Here is a 19,055-nt window from a genome sequence, read left to right as displayed (position 1 = left end):
CGCTGGCGAGGGAGTAGTAATTTATTTACCTCCGCTATCCAACATTTTCCCTACTGATGCACTTACTGTAATGTAAAATGTAGTTTTGAAAAACAAAACTAATTCATATTTTAATAATGTAATTTGTAATATATATATATATATATATATATATATTTATTTATTTTTAAATGTTACAGGTGTATGTATATATATGTCTTTATAGTTTTTAATATATTTCTAACAAATTTATAATTTATTAAAATAATAATTTATTAATTATTATTAAGCAAATATACACATTACATTTTATATATGTATGTTTAATTTATTTTTTACATTACATTTATTACTTACAATTGTTAAAATTTCCTAATAATGCTAGTATTTTTTGTTACGTTATATGTATTATTTAATTTATTTGACATTATTTTTAATACATTAAAAAAACGATATTTTTTACTTTGATATTTTTAACAAGTATATTTTGTGAAATTTTTGCACTTACCATCTTGAAGATAGGATGTCGTTATTTTTGACATCGATATTTATGTCCCGATATTTTGGGAACACAAAATTTTGTCACTCAATATTTTGTTAGTGATCCATTTTCTCTATGACTCTCTCTATCTGCCTTTCTTACGCTCTATCTCAGTCCCTCACTCTCCTTTTGGCCACACTATGAGGTTGATTATGATGGCGGACCCCCCGAGGTAGAGGAACAGTCCGCAGGGGCAGCGGCGTTCCCTCCATACCAATTAGGATGTGACCGCCACCCTGGCGGTCACATCCCGTATCTTTAACTTTGCGGCGGGTACTGCTTGAAGCAGCACCCACCGCAAGGTTAGAAATGCATGCTTTGCATTTGCATGCACAAAGCGGCAGGCACCGTGCGGTGCCTGCCGCTTTGTGCATGCAAATGCAGGCGGTACCATAGGTACCCCCCATGTGCACCCCCCTCCCCCCCTTCACCCTGGAGGCCCGCAAGGGGCCCTCAGTAGCAAAGGTCCACATGCTTTTCCACGGCGGAAAAGCAGCAGCGGAAAAGAATGTTTACACACACATAATTATTTGGCTGACGGTGTCTTGCAGACACCGCCACCAAATTGTGGTCAACACCCCGCGGATCAGCAGCGGATGGACCTGCCATCCGCCGCTGTTCCCACCGCTATCATAATCTGGCAGTGGGTGTTTTCTCTGACCGCGGTGGTGAATGCGCATCCTCCAGGCCGGCGGTGGTTTCCACCAGCCCAGAGGATGCGGATTCACCACAATCATAATCGACCCCTATGCTGGGTACCATAAACCCTGGGAGCTAGAGATCGAGGCTGTGGCCAACAACTGTCTAAAACTGACCTCCATTGGCCAATGCCCCCAAATGCGTGCTGGAATAAATGGCCGGTCAGACCCTGCAGATGTATCCATAACAACCACTAACCTGGTCCTTTGGCACCTATTCCTTACTGGCACACACTGATTTAGTTTGGATTTACTCCTGCACTCCTATTTTTGTTAGTTTTTTTTTAACTGTAGCGTGCTCCTTGGGTGTATATATTTACCCGAGGCGAAGCACTACGCTACGCTCACGTAGTTTGCGAAGTTTGGGCAACTTCGCACTCCGCGAGCTGCACGTAGCACAGTGCGAACACGCGTAGAGCAGCGTAGTGTAGTGCAGCGGTCATTTTTTGCTTATTCGCGGTCCTCAACGTCATGTTCACGACCGCGAGCAAGCAAAATGACATCCCGGCGAGATTCTCAACGCAGGGAGGTCAGGTTTCTCATTGCGAGTGGTTGCACATGCTCGCGACCGCTCGCGATGAGAAACTACCAGTTCGCGTTGAGAAAGCTGCTGCTCAAGTAAAAATCTACTTGAGCAGCAGAAAACTACAGATCGCACTGTGCAAGATGCCGTTTTCAATGATTGCACAGTGCCGGATGCTGGTCCGTACTGTGCAATCATTGAAAACGCATCTTGCACAGTGCGAACATGCTACTACGCAACTCGCGTAGTGCTACCTGAAGCTCGCGTAGTGCGAAGTATTTCGGCTGTATTCAGCCTTCATCAGGGAAATGTTCATTGTGTGAAGGTAGTTCTGCTAGCTCAGCGGTGTGTTCATAAGCTCCGTGCCAATCTGGTTTGAATCCTGGCAGGCACGCCTTGATGTCTTGTACTTTAAATCTGTTTACGGGCACATTAAAGCACAAGCTCTTCAATGCTATTGCAGGCTATAAGCTGAACAGCTCCCAGTCACCAACTCTTCAGTTGGGCTCAATGCCCTGCTTAACACCGTACTGTACTCCATCATGGCAAAGTGGTAATGGAAGTTCATCACTTTTTTGTCCTAAAATGTAAATTGCATTTTCCCCCATTTCGAATATGCGTTTGTTCGATGACAACCCATCCAGGTACAGTGCGACGCTGCGTGACTCTGTGGTCAGCTGTAAGATCAATAGCTTTTTCGTAACATTTTTACTAAAGCTAGGGTTGATGAAACACAGCACAGCCTTGATGTTAGATGCACCACACATTCTTTCCTAGATAGAACCATGCCCAGGCACTGTACACTCTCCTCTTCGTGACATTTAGGGACAAAGATGCTGACTAAGAAGGCCACTCTTGCCAGGTGAAATACATCATGGTTCTCCCCCTGCTAGATATGCATTGAACTGACCCACCCACAATTTAGTGTCTACGCTCATCTCACTAAGCCAAGACAACTCCAGTGGCAATCTCCAAGAAATTGCTTACTATACTAATTTGAAAGGAGACTAAATTTGGATTATCCATGTGTATTCCGCAGGCACTTCACTCTTCAGTTTGCCTCTCAACGCAGTGAATTATTCCACCAGGAAGTTTTGCAGATCCTATTTTAAGGGTGCCTGGCGAGGGTTATCCTTCTTCCTTCCCCATCCTTAGTCTCAGTGCAGCAAGGGCGGTTCCTCTTTTGAGGCAGAGGGGCATTGCCCACCTGCTCTGAGTCGAATATTGCATATTTAAGATTTAATATGCACTCACTATTTTCTATGTTCCCAGGGCCAATACTATGACCGCAGCGCTCTTTCTATTGTGCCGGCTGGGTCAGGGAGTGGGGGTCTTTCAGGGCTGGGCCAATGCTGGCAGAAGAGAGAAAGAGTATTGAACACGGCCAATGCATCTGTAGAGCGCATGTCAGGTTGGACGGTTGTTTTGGGTTTTCCAACCTGACATGCGCACTTGAACCCTTTCAAATAAACGCTGTATTAGGAGCCAGGAAGAACACAGATGCAGCTCCCCAGTCTCCTATGGAGCGCTAGATTTGTCTGACCAAACCAATCATGGTGCTGCTTTCATACAGTAAACGGAATAAGAGCAGCATCTAGATTGGTTGTACAGATCGGGCTTTACTTCCAATGGCCAGGGCTGGAGATGCTATGTGGGGCAGGAGAAATAAACAACATGACAAATCACAGTGTGACTTTGATATGAAGCCACGTAGTTATTGTCCATCCGCCCGTGACCGTCTCTCTCTCTCTCTCTCTCTGGCAGCTTGCTCACTCCCTTAGCTCTGTACAGCTGATAGCACTGTGTGAGGGAGTGAAAACGAGAGCACTGCCGGCGAGCCAGCTGTCTGTTGGCCACTGTGTGCACAAACAGGCAGGCCCAATTAGGCATTCAGCATGCCCGGACTGCAGCACGTGAGTTTCTATTGGCAACTTCAGCATCTATTTAATAGGAAATTAAATTACCTGAAGCGTTGTAAAATTGAATGGTATTTCCTCCAGAGTGTTGTCTTTGAATTGATGAGTTTTGAACTTCTGAGAGGCGTTTTTCTTTTTAACCATCCCTGTATTAGTACAGTCCAATATTTTATTTCCTCAGGCAACCATTCTGCCTCCTATGCTAATCTTACTCAGCTGCCGGCCCTCATATAAACAGTATTACTATTTTAAAACGGCAATTTCCCTTTCTTTCTTGTCTTCAAGTGACAGGCAGCCGTTTCGTTTGTTATATTTTGCTTTGTTGACGAGAGGCAGTTCTCTCCACTCTAGTTGTACTCAGGATGTACAGGTTCCTTTTGTGATGTCTTCTGCACATTAACTAGACATGCCTGTGCAGGGCATAGAGGCGGCACACTAGTGCAGTAGTTATTTGTTTCTGAAGGTCAGAGTGCCCACTTCTTTATGCTACCTGATTTAACAAATACATTTTTATTGAAAAATTAGCCACGTACAACTGGTTCTGCTTTTTTACCAAATAGCTTTGCAACATTTATTGGGAAATGCATCATTTTGTCCTCATGAATACCCCAATTGGCAATAGGACTTCCTTGTTTGGTTCGTTCCATCGACAGCCAGGTTTAAGCCTCACCACTTTGAAAAGTCACCATCTGCCGCTGCTGTGCGGTGGAATTGACCCACAGGTTGTGGATGGATGAGACAAGGATGTAAGAGGAAGATAAAACGACCTTAATGAGTCTTATGGTGATTCCATTACTTCTTTTTTTATTCTAATCTGTCTTCCATTATGAATAGTTTTCTGTCAAAAGCTCGGTTACTGGTTTAATATTCATGCATGGATTGCCTCCTTTTTTATCTGAATAGAACTAGTGGGGCGGGCATGGTTCATGGGTGAGGGGGGCGGGTGCAGGAGGGTACGGGTGAGTGGTTGTGCGGGGAAGGGGGGTCACGCGGGGATGGGGATGGTTTAAATAAAAAGTACCTATCCCGGGTCCTGAATTTTCCAGGTTCCCGCTCCTGCTTTCCTGCTTCTATGCAGGAACAGGAAGTAGGTAGCCTCCCTCCCCTCTCCCAAGCCAATCACAATGCTGCAATGGCAGCGCTATGATTGGCTGGGATGCCAACCGCACAGGCGTTCCAGCCTACATGAAGAAAATGGAAAGTACGCATGACTGGTTTGGTCAACAGTCAGGGCCCGCAACATTGGGCTAGCCACTCTTCCACAGCCCTCGAGCAGGACCACCCAACTGCCCGCCCCCAACCAAACCCTTCTTCTGCGTTCTCGCAGAGTGAGAAGCAGAAATATAAAATGGTATTTATGTAGTGGGGCAACGCTCCTCAGCCTACATGGAGGAGCCACCCCTGGGGGCTGCACATCCATACAGTTTAGTGGCCTACATATGACGTCACTGATATCACTATCAGTAGAAATGTTGGTGCCCAAGGGCTCAGTGCTGTGAGGAACCCATTGCACCCCTATTGTGTATGTCATTTACTTCATAAACTGGAAACAAGGGGCCTATTTTTGCTGCTCACATGAGTACCCGTCGTCATGGCTATGGGGCTGCATGACGTACACCCCTATGTCATACTTGGTGTGCAAAACCCTTTAAAACACCTAATGAAATAGTTTCACTTCCTACCACTAGGTGGCACAGTATGGGGACATGTGTATCAGTGGTGCAGCCAGTGCAGTGGCACCAGGGCCCAGAGGCAGAAGGGGGCCCAATGGACTTGTAGTATTGGTTTCCTCTACACAATTCAAGGCAGCACATACCAGAATGCAACACAAATTGAACTCCATAAACCTCCTACACCTGACATAGGTCACTAGTGACCTTCATTCATTCACTCACTCGCTAGCTCAGTTCTCTGAAATGCGCTTTCCACAGTTTGGAGGATGCCATCTAGGCCGTTTACATTGTGAAGATTACAACTATAGCACAGAAGACCTTTCCACGCACAGTGTGCAGGTCGTTACTATGCTTACACCTGTTCCGGTACATGTGCCGGTCAGGCGGATATGGTAGTGACGCAGCTCCTGTGACAGTAAGTAGGACAGGCACCTTCTATGGTGAGTCAGGTCCAGTGAAAACAGGCATGTCATTATGCAAGCGCAGTCCCAAACTAACTATATGTCATTATGCAAGCGCAGTCCCAAACTAACTATATGTCATTATGCAAGCGCAGTCCCAAACTAACTATATGTCATTATGCAAGCGCAGTCCCAAACTAACTATATGTCATTATGCAAGCGCAGTCCCAAACGAACTATATGTCATTATGCAAGCGCAGTCCCAAACGAACTATATGTCATTATGCAAGAACAGCCCCAAACTAACTATATGTCATTATGCAAGCGCAGTCCCAAACGAACTATATGTCATTATGCAAGCGCAGTCCCAAACTAACTATATGTCATTATGCAAGCGCAGTCCCAAACTAACTATATGTCATTATGCAAGCGCAGTCCCAAATGAACTATGGATGTGCATGTATTTGTTTTTTGTATAGCATGAACCAAGCCAAAATGCACGGAATTGCTGCACAGGGTCAAAGGTAAGCACAAAGTCAACGAGTGATAGGAGAGGCTGCTGGTTATTGGATACTGAACTGGATGCCACTATTCCCACGAGGCTATTGACTCACCCGTGTGCTGACCACTTTAAGCATCATGATCTAGCCTTTGTTACAGTCTTCAGGTCACTGAAGGGCAAATATGTGTCCAAGATACTACTGGGTGTCGAACAGCGAGTGTTTGAATAAGAGGACAGTTGGTTCAGTCTATGCTCACGAGGTTGAGAAGTAACGCTGATGGTGGCCAATCGCGTTGGTCCATCATCCAAGGAGATGAAGGGGGCCCCTTGTCCTTGCACTAGGGTCCTCGACAACTTTGCAATGCCACTGGTACAGAACCACGGCGGTATATTTATGAGTTGCTTGGTACTGGGGCGATCGTATCTGTTCCGCATGGTAAAATCGCCCCAGTTCCATGCAATTATAAGGAAAACCCTATTGAATGGAGGATTCCCATTTGGGACGGATTATTTTTGTTTTGGGGCCATAAAACAACACTGAGTCTACTCTTCAATGCGGTGGGGTGGAGGAGAAGGGAGAAACGGGGTAGTTTTTTTCTGTTTTTTTATAGCAGGGAGAAGCGTGCAGCGATTCTTCCTGTCAGAAAAAAAAACAGACAAGAGACTTGGCCACTGCTGCAGCCCAAATCTCATGCGATTTTTCAGGACAGAAAAATCAGGTGAGGTTGTTCCATAGCGGGTGGATCTGGGTTGAGTAAACCCCAACCACTAGCAACGCAAGCAAGTTCATTTACTTCTGTGGGACTTATGATCAGGCCTTCGAAGTTGGTAACGGGAGAGAACCTTGGACTTTTAGTTACACAATAACAATAAAGTTAGCTTTATATTTTGTCTCTAAAAGGAATAACATTTTAAAACATTTCAACACCTTTATAACTTCAACAATAGTTCTGTGTATGAAACAAGCATATATTGCGGCAAATGTTTTTTTCTCAGTGTATGCATTAAAAAGGTTGGATTCATATTGACTTGATCGGTCTCACCCAGCACCTGAAATAAAAAGAATTGTGGCAACCCACGTCACACGCCTTTCTCCCGCCACACATATGACAAGAGCTCTCTGATGTTCGATATATGACTCATGGGAAACAGTAGCCGTGCGCTGTCATCTTTATTTCGCTTTCATTGTATAGGATTAAAGACAATGTGATACCTTTGAAGTTTTCCATACATTGCTTCTAATACCTGAAATAAAAAAGCATTGCAATAACTGTTTGATGCCCCCCCCCCGCCCCCTGTGTCTCCCCCGCCTCTGAGACAAACATAGCAAGAACTCTGTGACGTTGTCCGTTCATCTGTCCACCTGCACCAAATGCAAGAACTCTGGACCCTGTTCGGGCTGTCCTTGCAGGCATCTGAAATAAAAACTGTTGCAATAATGTTGTGCTCACGTCCATCCTTCACTACGCAGACATTACAAAAGTGAAAAGTGGCCACCATCCGGGAAACAAGAGTGCTCCACTTAGGTATCACTCGTGGACGCAGGCAATGGAAGTTCTAATCTCAACCCCATGAAGCTCAACCCATGAAATGCACACTGGGCCTGATTTACAAGTGTGTGGTCATGTAAAACCTACAGATTCCTGGTAGGTAGCTGTAGTAAATCTGAATTATCACATCCACAAAAGGCAGGAATGGTATGTTCACTGGGAGCCAGACTCACCTTACCACCCACATCTAAGTACGGCCATATTTTCCTTACACTTTAGCATCATTATATGCTGAAATTGGACCAAATTTGCAACGTTTTTTTCGCGAGGCGATGTAAATTAATATTTATTGGACTGGGCTTTTAAAAAAAAACACGTGCAGAGGTCAAATTTTGTTGCTAGAAGCCTGGTGCTGCCAAAATGAAACCAAGGTTCGACTCCATATCCTGTGATTCTGGGCAAATCACTTAGGGGCAGATTTACAATAACTGGCTCATCCCTGCATATCAGTAGGAATGCGCCAGTTATTGTGCGCCACTGCTCCGCCACCATGGAGGCGCCGCATTTACAATGCGGCGCACCATGGGGCAAAAACGGCACAGATGCGTGACACATCTGTGCCGTAAAGGTGGTGCATTGCTGGAGTTGCATCGCAAGCGCGACGCAGCTCCGGCAATGCTCTGGGGGGCCCTATATTTACAAAAAGGTGTCAATCCTTACGCCTGCTTCAAGCAGCCGCAGGGTTTTGACGCAGCAGGGGCTCAAAAGTGACTGAGTGAAATCTTGTAGATTTCACTCAGCCACTTTTAGGAGGCATTCCTGCGCCGGAACGCCCCCTCCCCCTGCGCAGGAACACCTACTTCTGGTACAGGGCTTTACAACGTGACGCATCTCCCAGATGCGTCACGTTGTAAATACCCTGCAGCATGGCGCTGGTTTTGCGTCGCCGCTGCATCACAAAAGTGACGCAACTGCGGCGTAAAAGAGGTGCAAGGGGCTTAAATGAATGTGTCCCTGTTTAACGTAACTGGTGCTCATGTAAAGCGCTCCAATACCTTCGGGTCGAGTTCCCGATATATATCAATGTGCACAAAAAAAAGCTGGAATATCAAATACCAAAGTCGCCTAGACTTCATTCCATCCGTGCTACTTTTTTCCACTGCCTTTAACTTCCTAGCTGTTTATCTAATTTCTTTTCATTATTCCTTTCCTCATTTGAAACTGTGTTATTATCTTCTCTTCTGCTTTTCTCATTTTTCTTCCTTTCTCTGTCTTTCTATGGGTCAAATCTAGAGAGGAAATATACATTCCGATTTCTCAAAATCAGTGCCACGGCCCAGCACTTGCAACCACCGGAACAAATATAGCACTGGCTGGAAATGCAGCTGTAACTTACACTTAAGTGTGGAGTAAGTCAACTGCTAACAGAAGAAGCTTTGTGAATCCTGCCAATTGGGAGCAGTTGGACATTAGGTATGTGTCAAAATTAAGGCGCAAATAAATTAATACCGAGATACAATTATCCCAACATAAGAAATATAAAACCACCCTGCAATAAGTGTGTACGAACCACAAGTAACTCCCAGCACAATAAATAAATCAGAGCAGAGGCTGTGTAATGCTGTCCTTCCATCTGGACAACCCCTGGAAAATCCATAGCTTTCACTTAACCCCACGTTTGGTCTGATTACGAGTGGGTTGGTGCTTTCTGATTGCTACACACACCCCTGCTTGAACATGAGCTGGTAGCATTACCACATCTGGTAATTACAAGGAGAACTCAATATCTCAGCCTTAATTACATTTTGCCAGGTCAAACCTACTGGAATTTAACGGGAAAGTGTATGGTATTTACCTTACCATGTGGATTTTGGTGCAGTAAGCATCTTATTCCTCAGAAACTCATAACAGGTCCAATTTTTAACACCCAATAAATGACATACCCTATGGTGTCATTATTTATCCAGTGAGATAAAATACACTTAAATTGCGACAAACTAGAATTCGGGGCCATTTGTCCTCAATATCTTTACCCTCTTCGAGTCTTTCCATTTTTCTGTCAAATCATATAAAATGTAACAACAGGTGTTTTATCATGAACCAGAAAAAAGATTTGGCACAAAGAGGTGTCGCTTGAAACCAGATAAGATGGGTACTAGATATAGCCCTAAACAAGGCCTTCTCTTTACAAAGATCACAGACTTTGGCTGTGGTGGCTCATGCAGACTGCCCAGTGGGCAACATGTCTTTGTGGTCGCTCGTGTGGGGGTACGTGACCACTGCAGGGGAATGGACAGACTCCAGCTTGGCCGAGGGCAACTGGTCACACAGTCTCAGCTCTAGGTTCTCAGCACTCAAATGGCAGGCTGGACCTCGACCCTCTTTGCGATGGACATAGTTTGATGGACCCACTTTGGGTCTCTCGGACAGCAGGCTCTCCCTCTTCTCTGCTGGCTCAGGATTCCGAAGGCTGCAGAAGAGGATAGCCACAAAGCTCTTCTTGAAGTTCTCGTTCATGAATGTGTACACCACTGGGTTGTTGAAAGAGTTAAAAAATCCCACTGCTTGCACGATGGCAATGATCATTTTGATGGTTACGTCATCGTACTCTTCTTCCAAGTTATCTGCAGAATTCAGAAAGAGAAAAGTTATATTAAAGGGTCCCAACAATTCAACGTGTAAGTATGTCCCTTTATTTACCAGGTGAGTAACAATGACATCCCAGTTCTAATATTTAATAAACTACGGGCATATTAACAAGCCCCTATTGCCACCGCAACATCACTTTTCAGGACATTGTAGCGGCGATGGAGGCCTCGCCTTATTCACAATGCAGCTTTAAACCACTGAACGTGGCTTAACGCCACCTTGTGCATAAGGCCCCCTTTCACGCTACACTTAGCTTAAAAGGGGTGGGCAATGGGTTTTGCGTTGGGCGTTCCACTGCAACAACCATCGGATTTGACTCTGCCACAAATTTACAAGGGCAGCGTAAATATGGGGTAGCTCTAAAATGAAGACTAGGGAAAACCAGGTCTTTAACAGGCACAATGAGGAGAAATGTTTCATTTCTCCTTGTTTTTGCTGCTTCAATGTGTGCTGCGTTGTGTAGCACACATAGAAACAGCAAAAGGCCATTGCTTGTTAATGTACACATAAACAATCATTTAAAAATATTACGCTTTGCAACTTCCATGTGTGCCACATATAAGCAGCGCACGTAGAAGTTACAAAATGCCATCTAAAGAGTGCTTATGTGGAGGAAGAGAGGCCTTTCTGCACATAAACAATTAATTAATTAATTGCAGGTTTATATAGCGCTAGGATCGACTCCCGGAGGAGTATCTCCGCGCTTCGACCGCTGCGAAACCCTTCCTGGCTTCCCTGAGAGATGGTCCCTTAATGGGTATCTCCAGGGTGAGACCAGGCATCCCCGGCGGTCTGGTGGGGCCGTTAGTGAAGATGAGGCAAGCTAATGCCCAGAGTTGCCGAGTGTGATCGCTGATCAGAGTGGGCACCGAGGCGAGAGAATTATCGAGTCCGCTGACCCTGGTCCAGAAACCTGCCGCGTCGGGAATCGAACCCTGGTCTCGGGCCGTCCTCTGCTCTCGGGTCTGCCGCCTCTAACCAGTGAGCCACACAGCCACACAATCTTCCCCTCAGCTCAGACACCCTTGCACTTTGGTGCAAGGGTTCCTGCGTTGGCGCTAGGCAGCTAAATTTAGCACAGGGGAAAATGCAGGGCAGCACCACATTGCTGTAAATATAGTACATCCCTGTGTTTCAGAGGTGGCGGAGCGTGGCATTAAGCCAAGGAGGCTAACGCTGCGCTCCACCACTTCATAGTAAGAATGCCTTTACGTTTCAAAATTGTTCATTATCACAGCTGCTTGTTTGCGCACATGCACTGGTTATCTATTCTATACTCACAGCTACTCACAGATGTCTCCATGCTGATATATACATGTCATAGCTAAAAAGAACCATCGGCCCGATTCATCAAGCTTAATTGCGCTCGAAAAGGGCAAGATTTTGAGAATCTGGCCCTTTGCAAGTGCAATTTTTGCATTTGGGATTCATCATCCCAAATGCAAAATTCACTATTAAAGAATTCGCACATTTGCGAGGAATTGCATTTAAGGAATCTCTATTTGAGATTCCTTAAATGCAATTCATTAACCATTTTAAAATTGCGAAATCGCAATTTTGGGCCGCTATTTACCGTGAGGTCAAACCTCGTGGTAAATAGCGAAAACTTAGAAAAATGCATTTAAATGCATTTTTCAAAGTTGCATGTTACACACACACGTGCAACACCAATGTAGATTACATTGGACACCCCTGGCACCCTTGAAATCGCTTCCTTATTTGTGATTCGCTAATTGCTAATCGCAAATAAGGAATAACTCCCCATTCATTCCTATGGGCCTTAGGCCCATAGGAATGAATGGGGAGTTATTCCTTATTTGCGATTAGCAATTAGCTAATCGCAAATAAGGAATCAGTGGGAATCGCAAATTCAATTGCGATTCCTACATGAATCCCGTTTTGCGAGTCCTTAATAGCGAATCCTTAAAATTCGCTATTAAGGACTCGCAATTCCTTACCTTGATGAATCTGGCCGCATGTTTTCTAGTGAAATGTGGCACATTTTGATAATATTTCCCTGCAGAACTTTCATTATAAAATGTGAAAGGTCACAATGTTTGCATAATATACATTTCTGTGAGAAGAGTAGGGTTTTGGTTCACAATTTTGTTAGCTTAGCTACTTCTAGGGGGTCGCCCACAATTTTTTGGGGGATGCTACGAGCAATTCTGTCTTGTGTAAGCTAAACACGAGTTTCATGTATGTCAGCCAGGATTGGATTTCAATAAGGGAGAAGCTTAGAGTTTTGAAACTGTTGAAGGAGTTGATCCGATGATATAAACAGGCGTTGCACCGTTCTGTTGCTTGTAGCAGCAGAGGTTGAAAAGTAAAGGGGCGAAGATGAAGCCCTGAGTGACCCAAAGCGTTCATTTGTAAGGAAGAATAGAGAGTTAGCCGTTTTAATGTACTTTTGTGTCCAACAAATTGGACAAGAACCATCTGAGCACCGATCCTTCAGTGACCCCTCTCTTTTGTTGGGAGTGTAATGTTCTACTGTATTGAAGGGTGCCAATAAGTCTAACAAATTCAGGAGACAGAAGTTTTCTTGTTCGAAGAGGCAAAATGCATCAATGAGTTTGAAGAGAGAGATTTCAGCGCTCTGCTCCAATCAGAATCTGGATTGCAAGTCACTTAGACGATAATTTTTTAGGGGTTAGCCTTCGAGTTGGCTGGCTACACATATCTAAAACAAGGTTGCAAGCTACCAAGAAGTTATTTTTTGTTAGTACAGTCTTCTGGCTGGACGGCTTTACATCCTTCTGAAATCTTGCTGAGGATGCCCCTTTCAACTTTTGTTTTTCGCACGGCTATAGCCCACCCCAACCAATCGACAACCTTTGATCGCGGTTGGCCCTCCCACACTGTGTGAACCCTCAGTCGGACGACCCAGGCATTCTCGCCAGTTCCTACAACACATGGCTCTCGACACCATTGTAGCTTGTCAAGCGATCTGCCCTCTTCACACCAAGCCCATCTCTACCTGGTACACAGAGGAAAATTAAACTGTAAAAGATCAGAATGTCTTTGGCATATATATTACTCTGTGGAAGCAAAGATCACGTACACCCCAGCTCTTACACGTCACCACAAGGACATTTGAGCAGCTCGTAGATTTTATCACTCATCTCGAATTTCACAGCAGAATGTTCTCTACTGTTAAAAGCTTCCTTCAGCCTACAGCACTTAGAAACGTTATTACCCCTTCTCAGAAGCGCTCCAACGATCTTTCCTCTTTTGTCTAAGATAGAATTACTGCAATTTAAGCCAATTTCGCAGTGCAGCCTTCTATAGGCCCTTTAGACTGTTTTCATGCACAATCTTTTTCTGTTCAGAGCTCGTCCATTTCCGAGTTTCACCCTATAGTGACTAGTACATTTGCTTCCCTCCTCTCCTATGGTAAGTGTGGCTCCTCGTCTGACCCCTGACCCCCTCGCATCACTAGCCTCGCTCCTGATGGTCATGTGCCAAATACTGGCCAAAACGTGTAAGTCCTCTTTAGAGTCTGATACAGTGCCCCCTATCTGGAAGCACGCCACTGTCATCCCACTTTTGAAGAATCCTTACGCCAACCCTTACGGACCCCAAGAATTCCCATTCCATCTCATTGAAGCCCATCCTTTACAAATCTTGGACAAACAAGTCAATAAAAAAGTGTCGGCCTACCTAGAGTGCAACCACCTTCTGGATCACTCTGAAACTGGATTGCTCCCGGACCACAACACCAAGACCGGTCTTTTAGCAGCTACCAAGTATCTCCAACAAGCCTTGGACCACGGCGGCCATACAGCTTTGGTTCTATTAGACCTATCAGCCACCATGATTCTGTATCTCATTCAGTGCTAAGCACCAGGCTGCATGAGATAGGTATTTGTTTAAAATCTCTTAACTGGCTAGTTTCCTTCCTCAAGGAACCATTTCAATCTGCATCGCTATCATTTTTCACCAACACACCTATCTCCAGAAGGATCCCGTAGACTCCTCTTTCCGCCCCACACCATCCAATGCAAACGTGACCCTGCTGGCACCATCAGTGTGGTCTTTTGGCTTCTATTTTGGGGTCAGCATTGAGCTTCTGTTTATATTTTTTTCATTTATTTTAATGCAATTGCAATACATTCAATTAATGGTTAGACCGTATCTTTTTGTGGTAAAAATGCAGTTAATCCACCTGCCTCTTTGCTTAAGAATAATTTCTTCAATGTTGTCCCTAGCTAACCCGCTCAGTATTAGATTATTAAGGAAAGGACGAGCAGGTAGTCATAGAAACCGCTTTGCTCAAGGGAAGCCTTAATGGTTTGTTAGCATAGGGGTGTGAGGACCTCTATAATTTTCTTTGTCGTGAATGGAAGGACTGGGTCCGCTTAGAATTTAGATGGCTTAGAGGTAACAATGAAGTTCCTAATAGTTTCAGTAGTGATGAGTGTGAAGGAGCCCCATAAAGATGTGGGATCTTTTCTGCTGAGCCTTTATTTTTACCAACAGGTGCCATATGCATGGTTGTTATCTCTGATTGCCTTTATCCTATTGGCCACTCACTGGCCACTTTGTGCTGAATCCTGTTGTTGGGCGCTGCAGGAAAACAGGAGCTCGCTTGGATTGCCGTGACCGGGGCATTTGCTGGGACGCCACAAGCGCTGCATTCGACTTCCCAGAGTGCACCTGGACGCTGATTGCCGACCCATCGCTGCGGGACTGCGAGGCTTGGAAACAGCTGTGGCCTCTTCCTGCAGCGGCCACGCCCCCTCATTCACCGAGCCCATAACCTTTCGCGGCACCCGCTTCGCGGGTGCCACTCACTGACCACTTTGTGCTGAATCCTGTTGTTGGGCGCTGCAAGAAAACAGGAGCTCGCTTGGATTGCCGTGACTGGGGCATTTGCTGGGATGCCACAAGCGCTGCACTCAACTTCCCAGAGTGCACCTGGACGCTGATTGCCGACCCACCGCTGCGGGACTGCGAGGCTTGGAAACAGCTGTAGCCTCTTCCTGCAGCGGCTATGCCCCCTTGACTGCTGAGGTCTATAAGAGCAAACTAGGGTTTTACGCGTAGCAGAACGCGTGCGGGACAAGGCCCGGGACGAAGCCCGGACTAAGGGCGGACAGTCTTAGACAGTCCGAGACAGACCGCGACTGGACTGGGCACGTAATACTGCCCCCACGTAACACGATTTGCCCAGCTGCTGTAAGACTATTTTGTTCTTGAGTACATTTACTTTTTGGTTTCACATGCTGAGTAATCCCTGTGCTCTTTCTACTAAACCCTGATACACAAGTTAATTGTATAATACAACTGAGGATGCCAAAAAAGATTCCAGTTGTTGGGGGAAATACCATGGACAATTACATGGTACATGTTGTATCAAAGATTAATAATGAAAGGAGACAATCTTTAGGTTTAAGCCAATCTCCTAATCTTTCCCCCCTAAGCCCACCTCCAAACTCTCCATGGGTAGATATACCATCGCAGGTCATGGGAAACGAAATCCCAGATACAGTTATACATGATAGAGGGACACCAAATCAGAGTGTCCTCATAGAATCTGACCGTGACCAAGCCCAGGATAATGATACTGAATCCCAGGTAGACGATACAGAACAAGATCTCCTTGTGCAGGAGGGCGCACAGGAAAATATCGTAGATGTAGACCCCCCTGCTCATGCCCCAGTTACACGGGCGTTTAGAAAGTGCAGAAAACAACAAATGCACCGGGTGGATCTCATTCTGGGAGGAAGAGGGCTGTGTCGCCACCCAAAACCAAGGATAAAAAAAGGGGGAAAGGAGATGATGCTATGAACCAAAATGTGGATGATGAGTTCCTATCCAGGATAGCTGATATGATTGACTTTAAATTTAAAGCACTCTTCAAACCAGTAGTGGCCAAACTAGATAAATTATCTGCTGACGTAAAGAAATTAGGCATGGATCAGAAAAAGTTAGTGGAAGAGGTGACAAATATTTCAACTATAGTCACTAACTTAGCTGCTTCTACAAATGAGCTAATTGCGTTAGGAACGGAGGGAGTCAGAAATAATATACATGACAACCCGACTGAACAGACCCCAGTAACGGCACCGAATCAATCATTGATAAGAGAGGTTCAGCCCCCAAACCCTCCAGTATCGATCATACCAGGTATAGAAGAAGATACATTGCATTTCCTAGAAGACGCATCACCCCTCGTGCTGGTACTGGCAAATGTCCCCCCACTAGCAACAGGTCAATTAGAATCCCCCACAGCATTGACAAGTAAGGCCCTGCACTGGCTGTCTGGTAATATGCAGTTGGCCCCTTGGGGGAAACAACAGCTAGCAGGAGACATTAAATCAGCCAGAAGGGTACCATGGATAGGGCAAAACCCTAAAAAATTTAAAGGTGACTGTATAGTCTTAAACCTTACAAACTCCGCTGTATTACCTAATATTCTATCAAATTTACTACCGCCACAGTGTAGGAGAGGTACCATCGTTCCACTTACTTTAGAATTTTTTGGTAAAAAACAGCGTACTATGACATGCCCTAAGCTCACTCATAATCATACTAGGCCAGTATGGCCAGGAACAACAAACAGCTGGAGCCATGGTGCCCTAACTGACAACTGGGGGTACAATAATTTAGATAGATGGGAGTGTCCTCCACAGATATACCAACAAGAACAGCAATACCCAAATCATTCTAACACCCGGTTCAATATCCCCATCTCTAACAGGTTTGACGTCTTCTATGATCAGGGAGGGCTGGAAGGAGTTGAATGACTACTTGATACATCACTCAACTTTGTTCAAAAAGTCCGCTCACAACGAGATACAGGACTAGTAAAAGATGTTGATGTACCGGCATTGCAAGGCTCTAATGAGATGATGATGGGCTTCTTGGCCCAGACAAATGGACCAATAAGTTTACATGAAGTAATAAACCCTGCCTCTACTCCAGTTCCCAATAGAAATAATTCTGCAGAAGCATGGGTAAGCTATAGTTTAGGCAATATGCCTCCTATCACAGGTGAACACGAAAATGTTGATATAACTCAATGGTAATCAAAAAGAGAATGGACACTAGTTTCTGCAAAAAACCAAATAGTTTTTTATCGAGAACCCTCATAGACTTCCTGGAATTGTATCGTAGCGGTATATCTTTTTCCGCCCCGTCAGGAGTCATGGCATAGTCATAGGGTCAACGATTAACGTGCAGGATGCCTGCCTCACCAGAGGCTACTTCTGGTATTTACAGAAGTGTCCAGAAATAAAAAGTGGGTTTGAAAAATTTAAAAATAATGACTAGGTCAAAAATATAAACTTTAATTTCAAAACAGGAGACTAATCACTAATTAATTGATAATTTATGTATATTTTTAACTAAATTATATGTTTTACTACCACAGCGGGTTGTGGGTTTATAGGGGAATAGGGTGGGAAGTAATTTATTTGTAATTAAATAATTATTTTTTTAATGATTAATTTATTTTGCAATTAAATATTAATTGGCAATGATTTATTTTAATTGATTAATTGATTAATTAATTGATAATTTATGTATATTTTTAACTAAATTATATGTTTTACTACTGGAGCGGGTTGTGGGTTTATAGGGGAATAGGGTGGGAAGTAATTTATTTGTAATATTAATTAATTTTGGGTAAAGGGGTATTTTTAGGGTTCAGGGTCAGTTTTCAGTTTTTGGGTAAAGGGGTATTTTTAGCGATCAGGGTCAGTTTTCAGTTTTTGGGTAAAGGGGTATTTTTAGGGTTCAGGGTCAGTTTTCAGTTCTTGGGTAAAGGGGTATTTTTAGGGTTCAGGGTCAGTTTTCAGTTTTTGGGTAAAGGGGTATTTTTAGGGTTCAGGGTCAGTTTTCAGTTTTTGGGTAAAGGGGTATTTTTAGGGTTCAGGGTCAGTTTTCAGTTTTTGGGTAAAGGGGTATTTTTAGGGTTCAGGGTCAGTTTTCAGTTCTTTGGTAAAGGGGTATTTTTAGGGTTCAGGGTCAGTTTTCAGTTTTTGGGTAAAGGGGTATTTTTAGGGTTCAGGGTCAGTTTTCAGTTTTTGGGTAAAGGGGTATTTTTAGGGTTCAGGGTCAGTTTTCAGTTTTTGGGTAAGGGGGTATTTTTAGGGTTCAGGGTCAGTTTTCAGTTTTTGGGTAAAGGGGTATTTTTTGGGTTCAGGGTCAGTTTTCAGTTCTTTGGTAAAGGGGTATTTTTAGGGTTCAGGGTCAGTATTCAGTTCTTTGGTAAAGGGGTATTTTTAGGGTTCAGGGTCAGTTTTCAGTTTATGGGTAAAGGGGTATTTTTAGGGTTCAGGGTCAGTTTTAGGTTTTTGGGTAAAGGGGTATTTTTAGTGTTCAGGGTCAGTTTTCCCTACTGTTTCACCCAGTGGAGTGGGAATAGTAATTATTGTTAAGTAATTATATATTATATATGATTTATCATTTTATTTTTTTATTAAATATGTATTATTATTTTTTTTAACAATTATTACATATATTTAAATATGTTTAAGTAATTAATAAGTATTATTTACAGTTTTTTAATGTTATTTTAAATTTTAAAAAAATCGATATATTTAACAACGATATTTTTAACATCGATATTAATTTTTCGATATTTTGGTACTTACCATGTTGTACATAGGGCGTCGATATTTTTGCTATCGATATAATTACGCCGATATTTGTGTAGGTCGAAATTCTGTCTGTC

General features: G+C 44.0%; 1 protein-coding gene across 1 annotated transcript in view; it reads right to left on the bottom strand.

The window, feature by feature from the left end:
• Positions 1-8,976: 8,976 nt before the first annotated feature.
• Positions 8,977-19,055, bottom strand: part of LOC147679911 (pyroglutamylated RF-amide peptide receptor-like) — a 206,420-nt gene continuing 196,341 nt past the window's right edge. Inside the window, exon 5 of the mRNA XM_086944762.1 lies at positions 8,977-10,347. Coding sequence (XP_086800888.1) covers positions 9,941-10,347 — 407 coding nt within the window. The 3' untranslated portion in view covers positions 8,977-9,940. The remainder of the gene's footprint in view (positions 10,348-19,055) is intronic.

This window comes from Lissotriton vulgaris, chromosome 11 (assembly GCF_964263255.1).
Source record: "Lissotriton vulgaris chromosome 11, aLisVul1.2, whole genome shotgun sequence".
Lineage (NCBI taxonomy): Eukaryota > Metazoa > Chordata > Amphibia > Caudata > Salamandridae > Lissotriton > Lissotriton vulgaris.
This window is presented reverse-complemented; position numbering and strand designations above follow the sequence as displayed.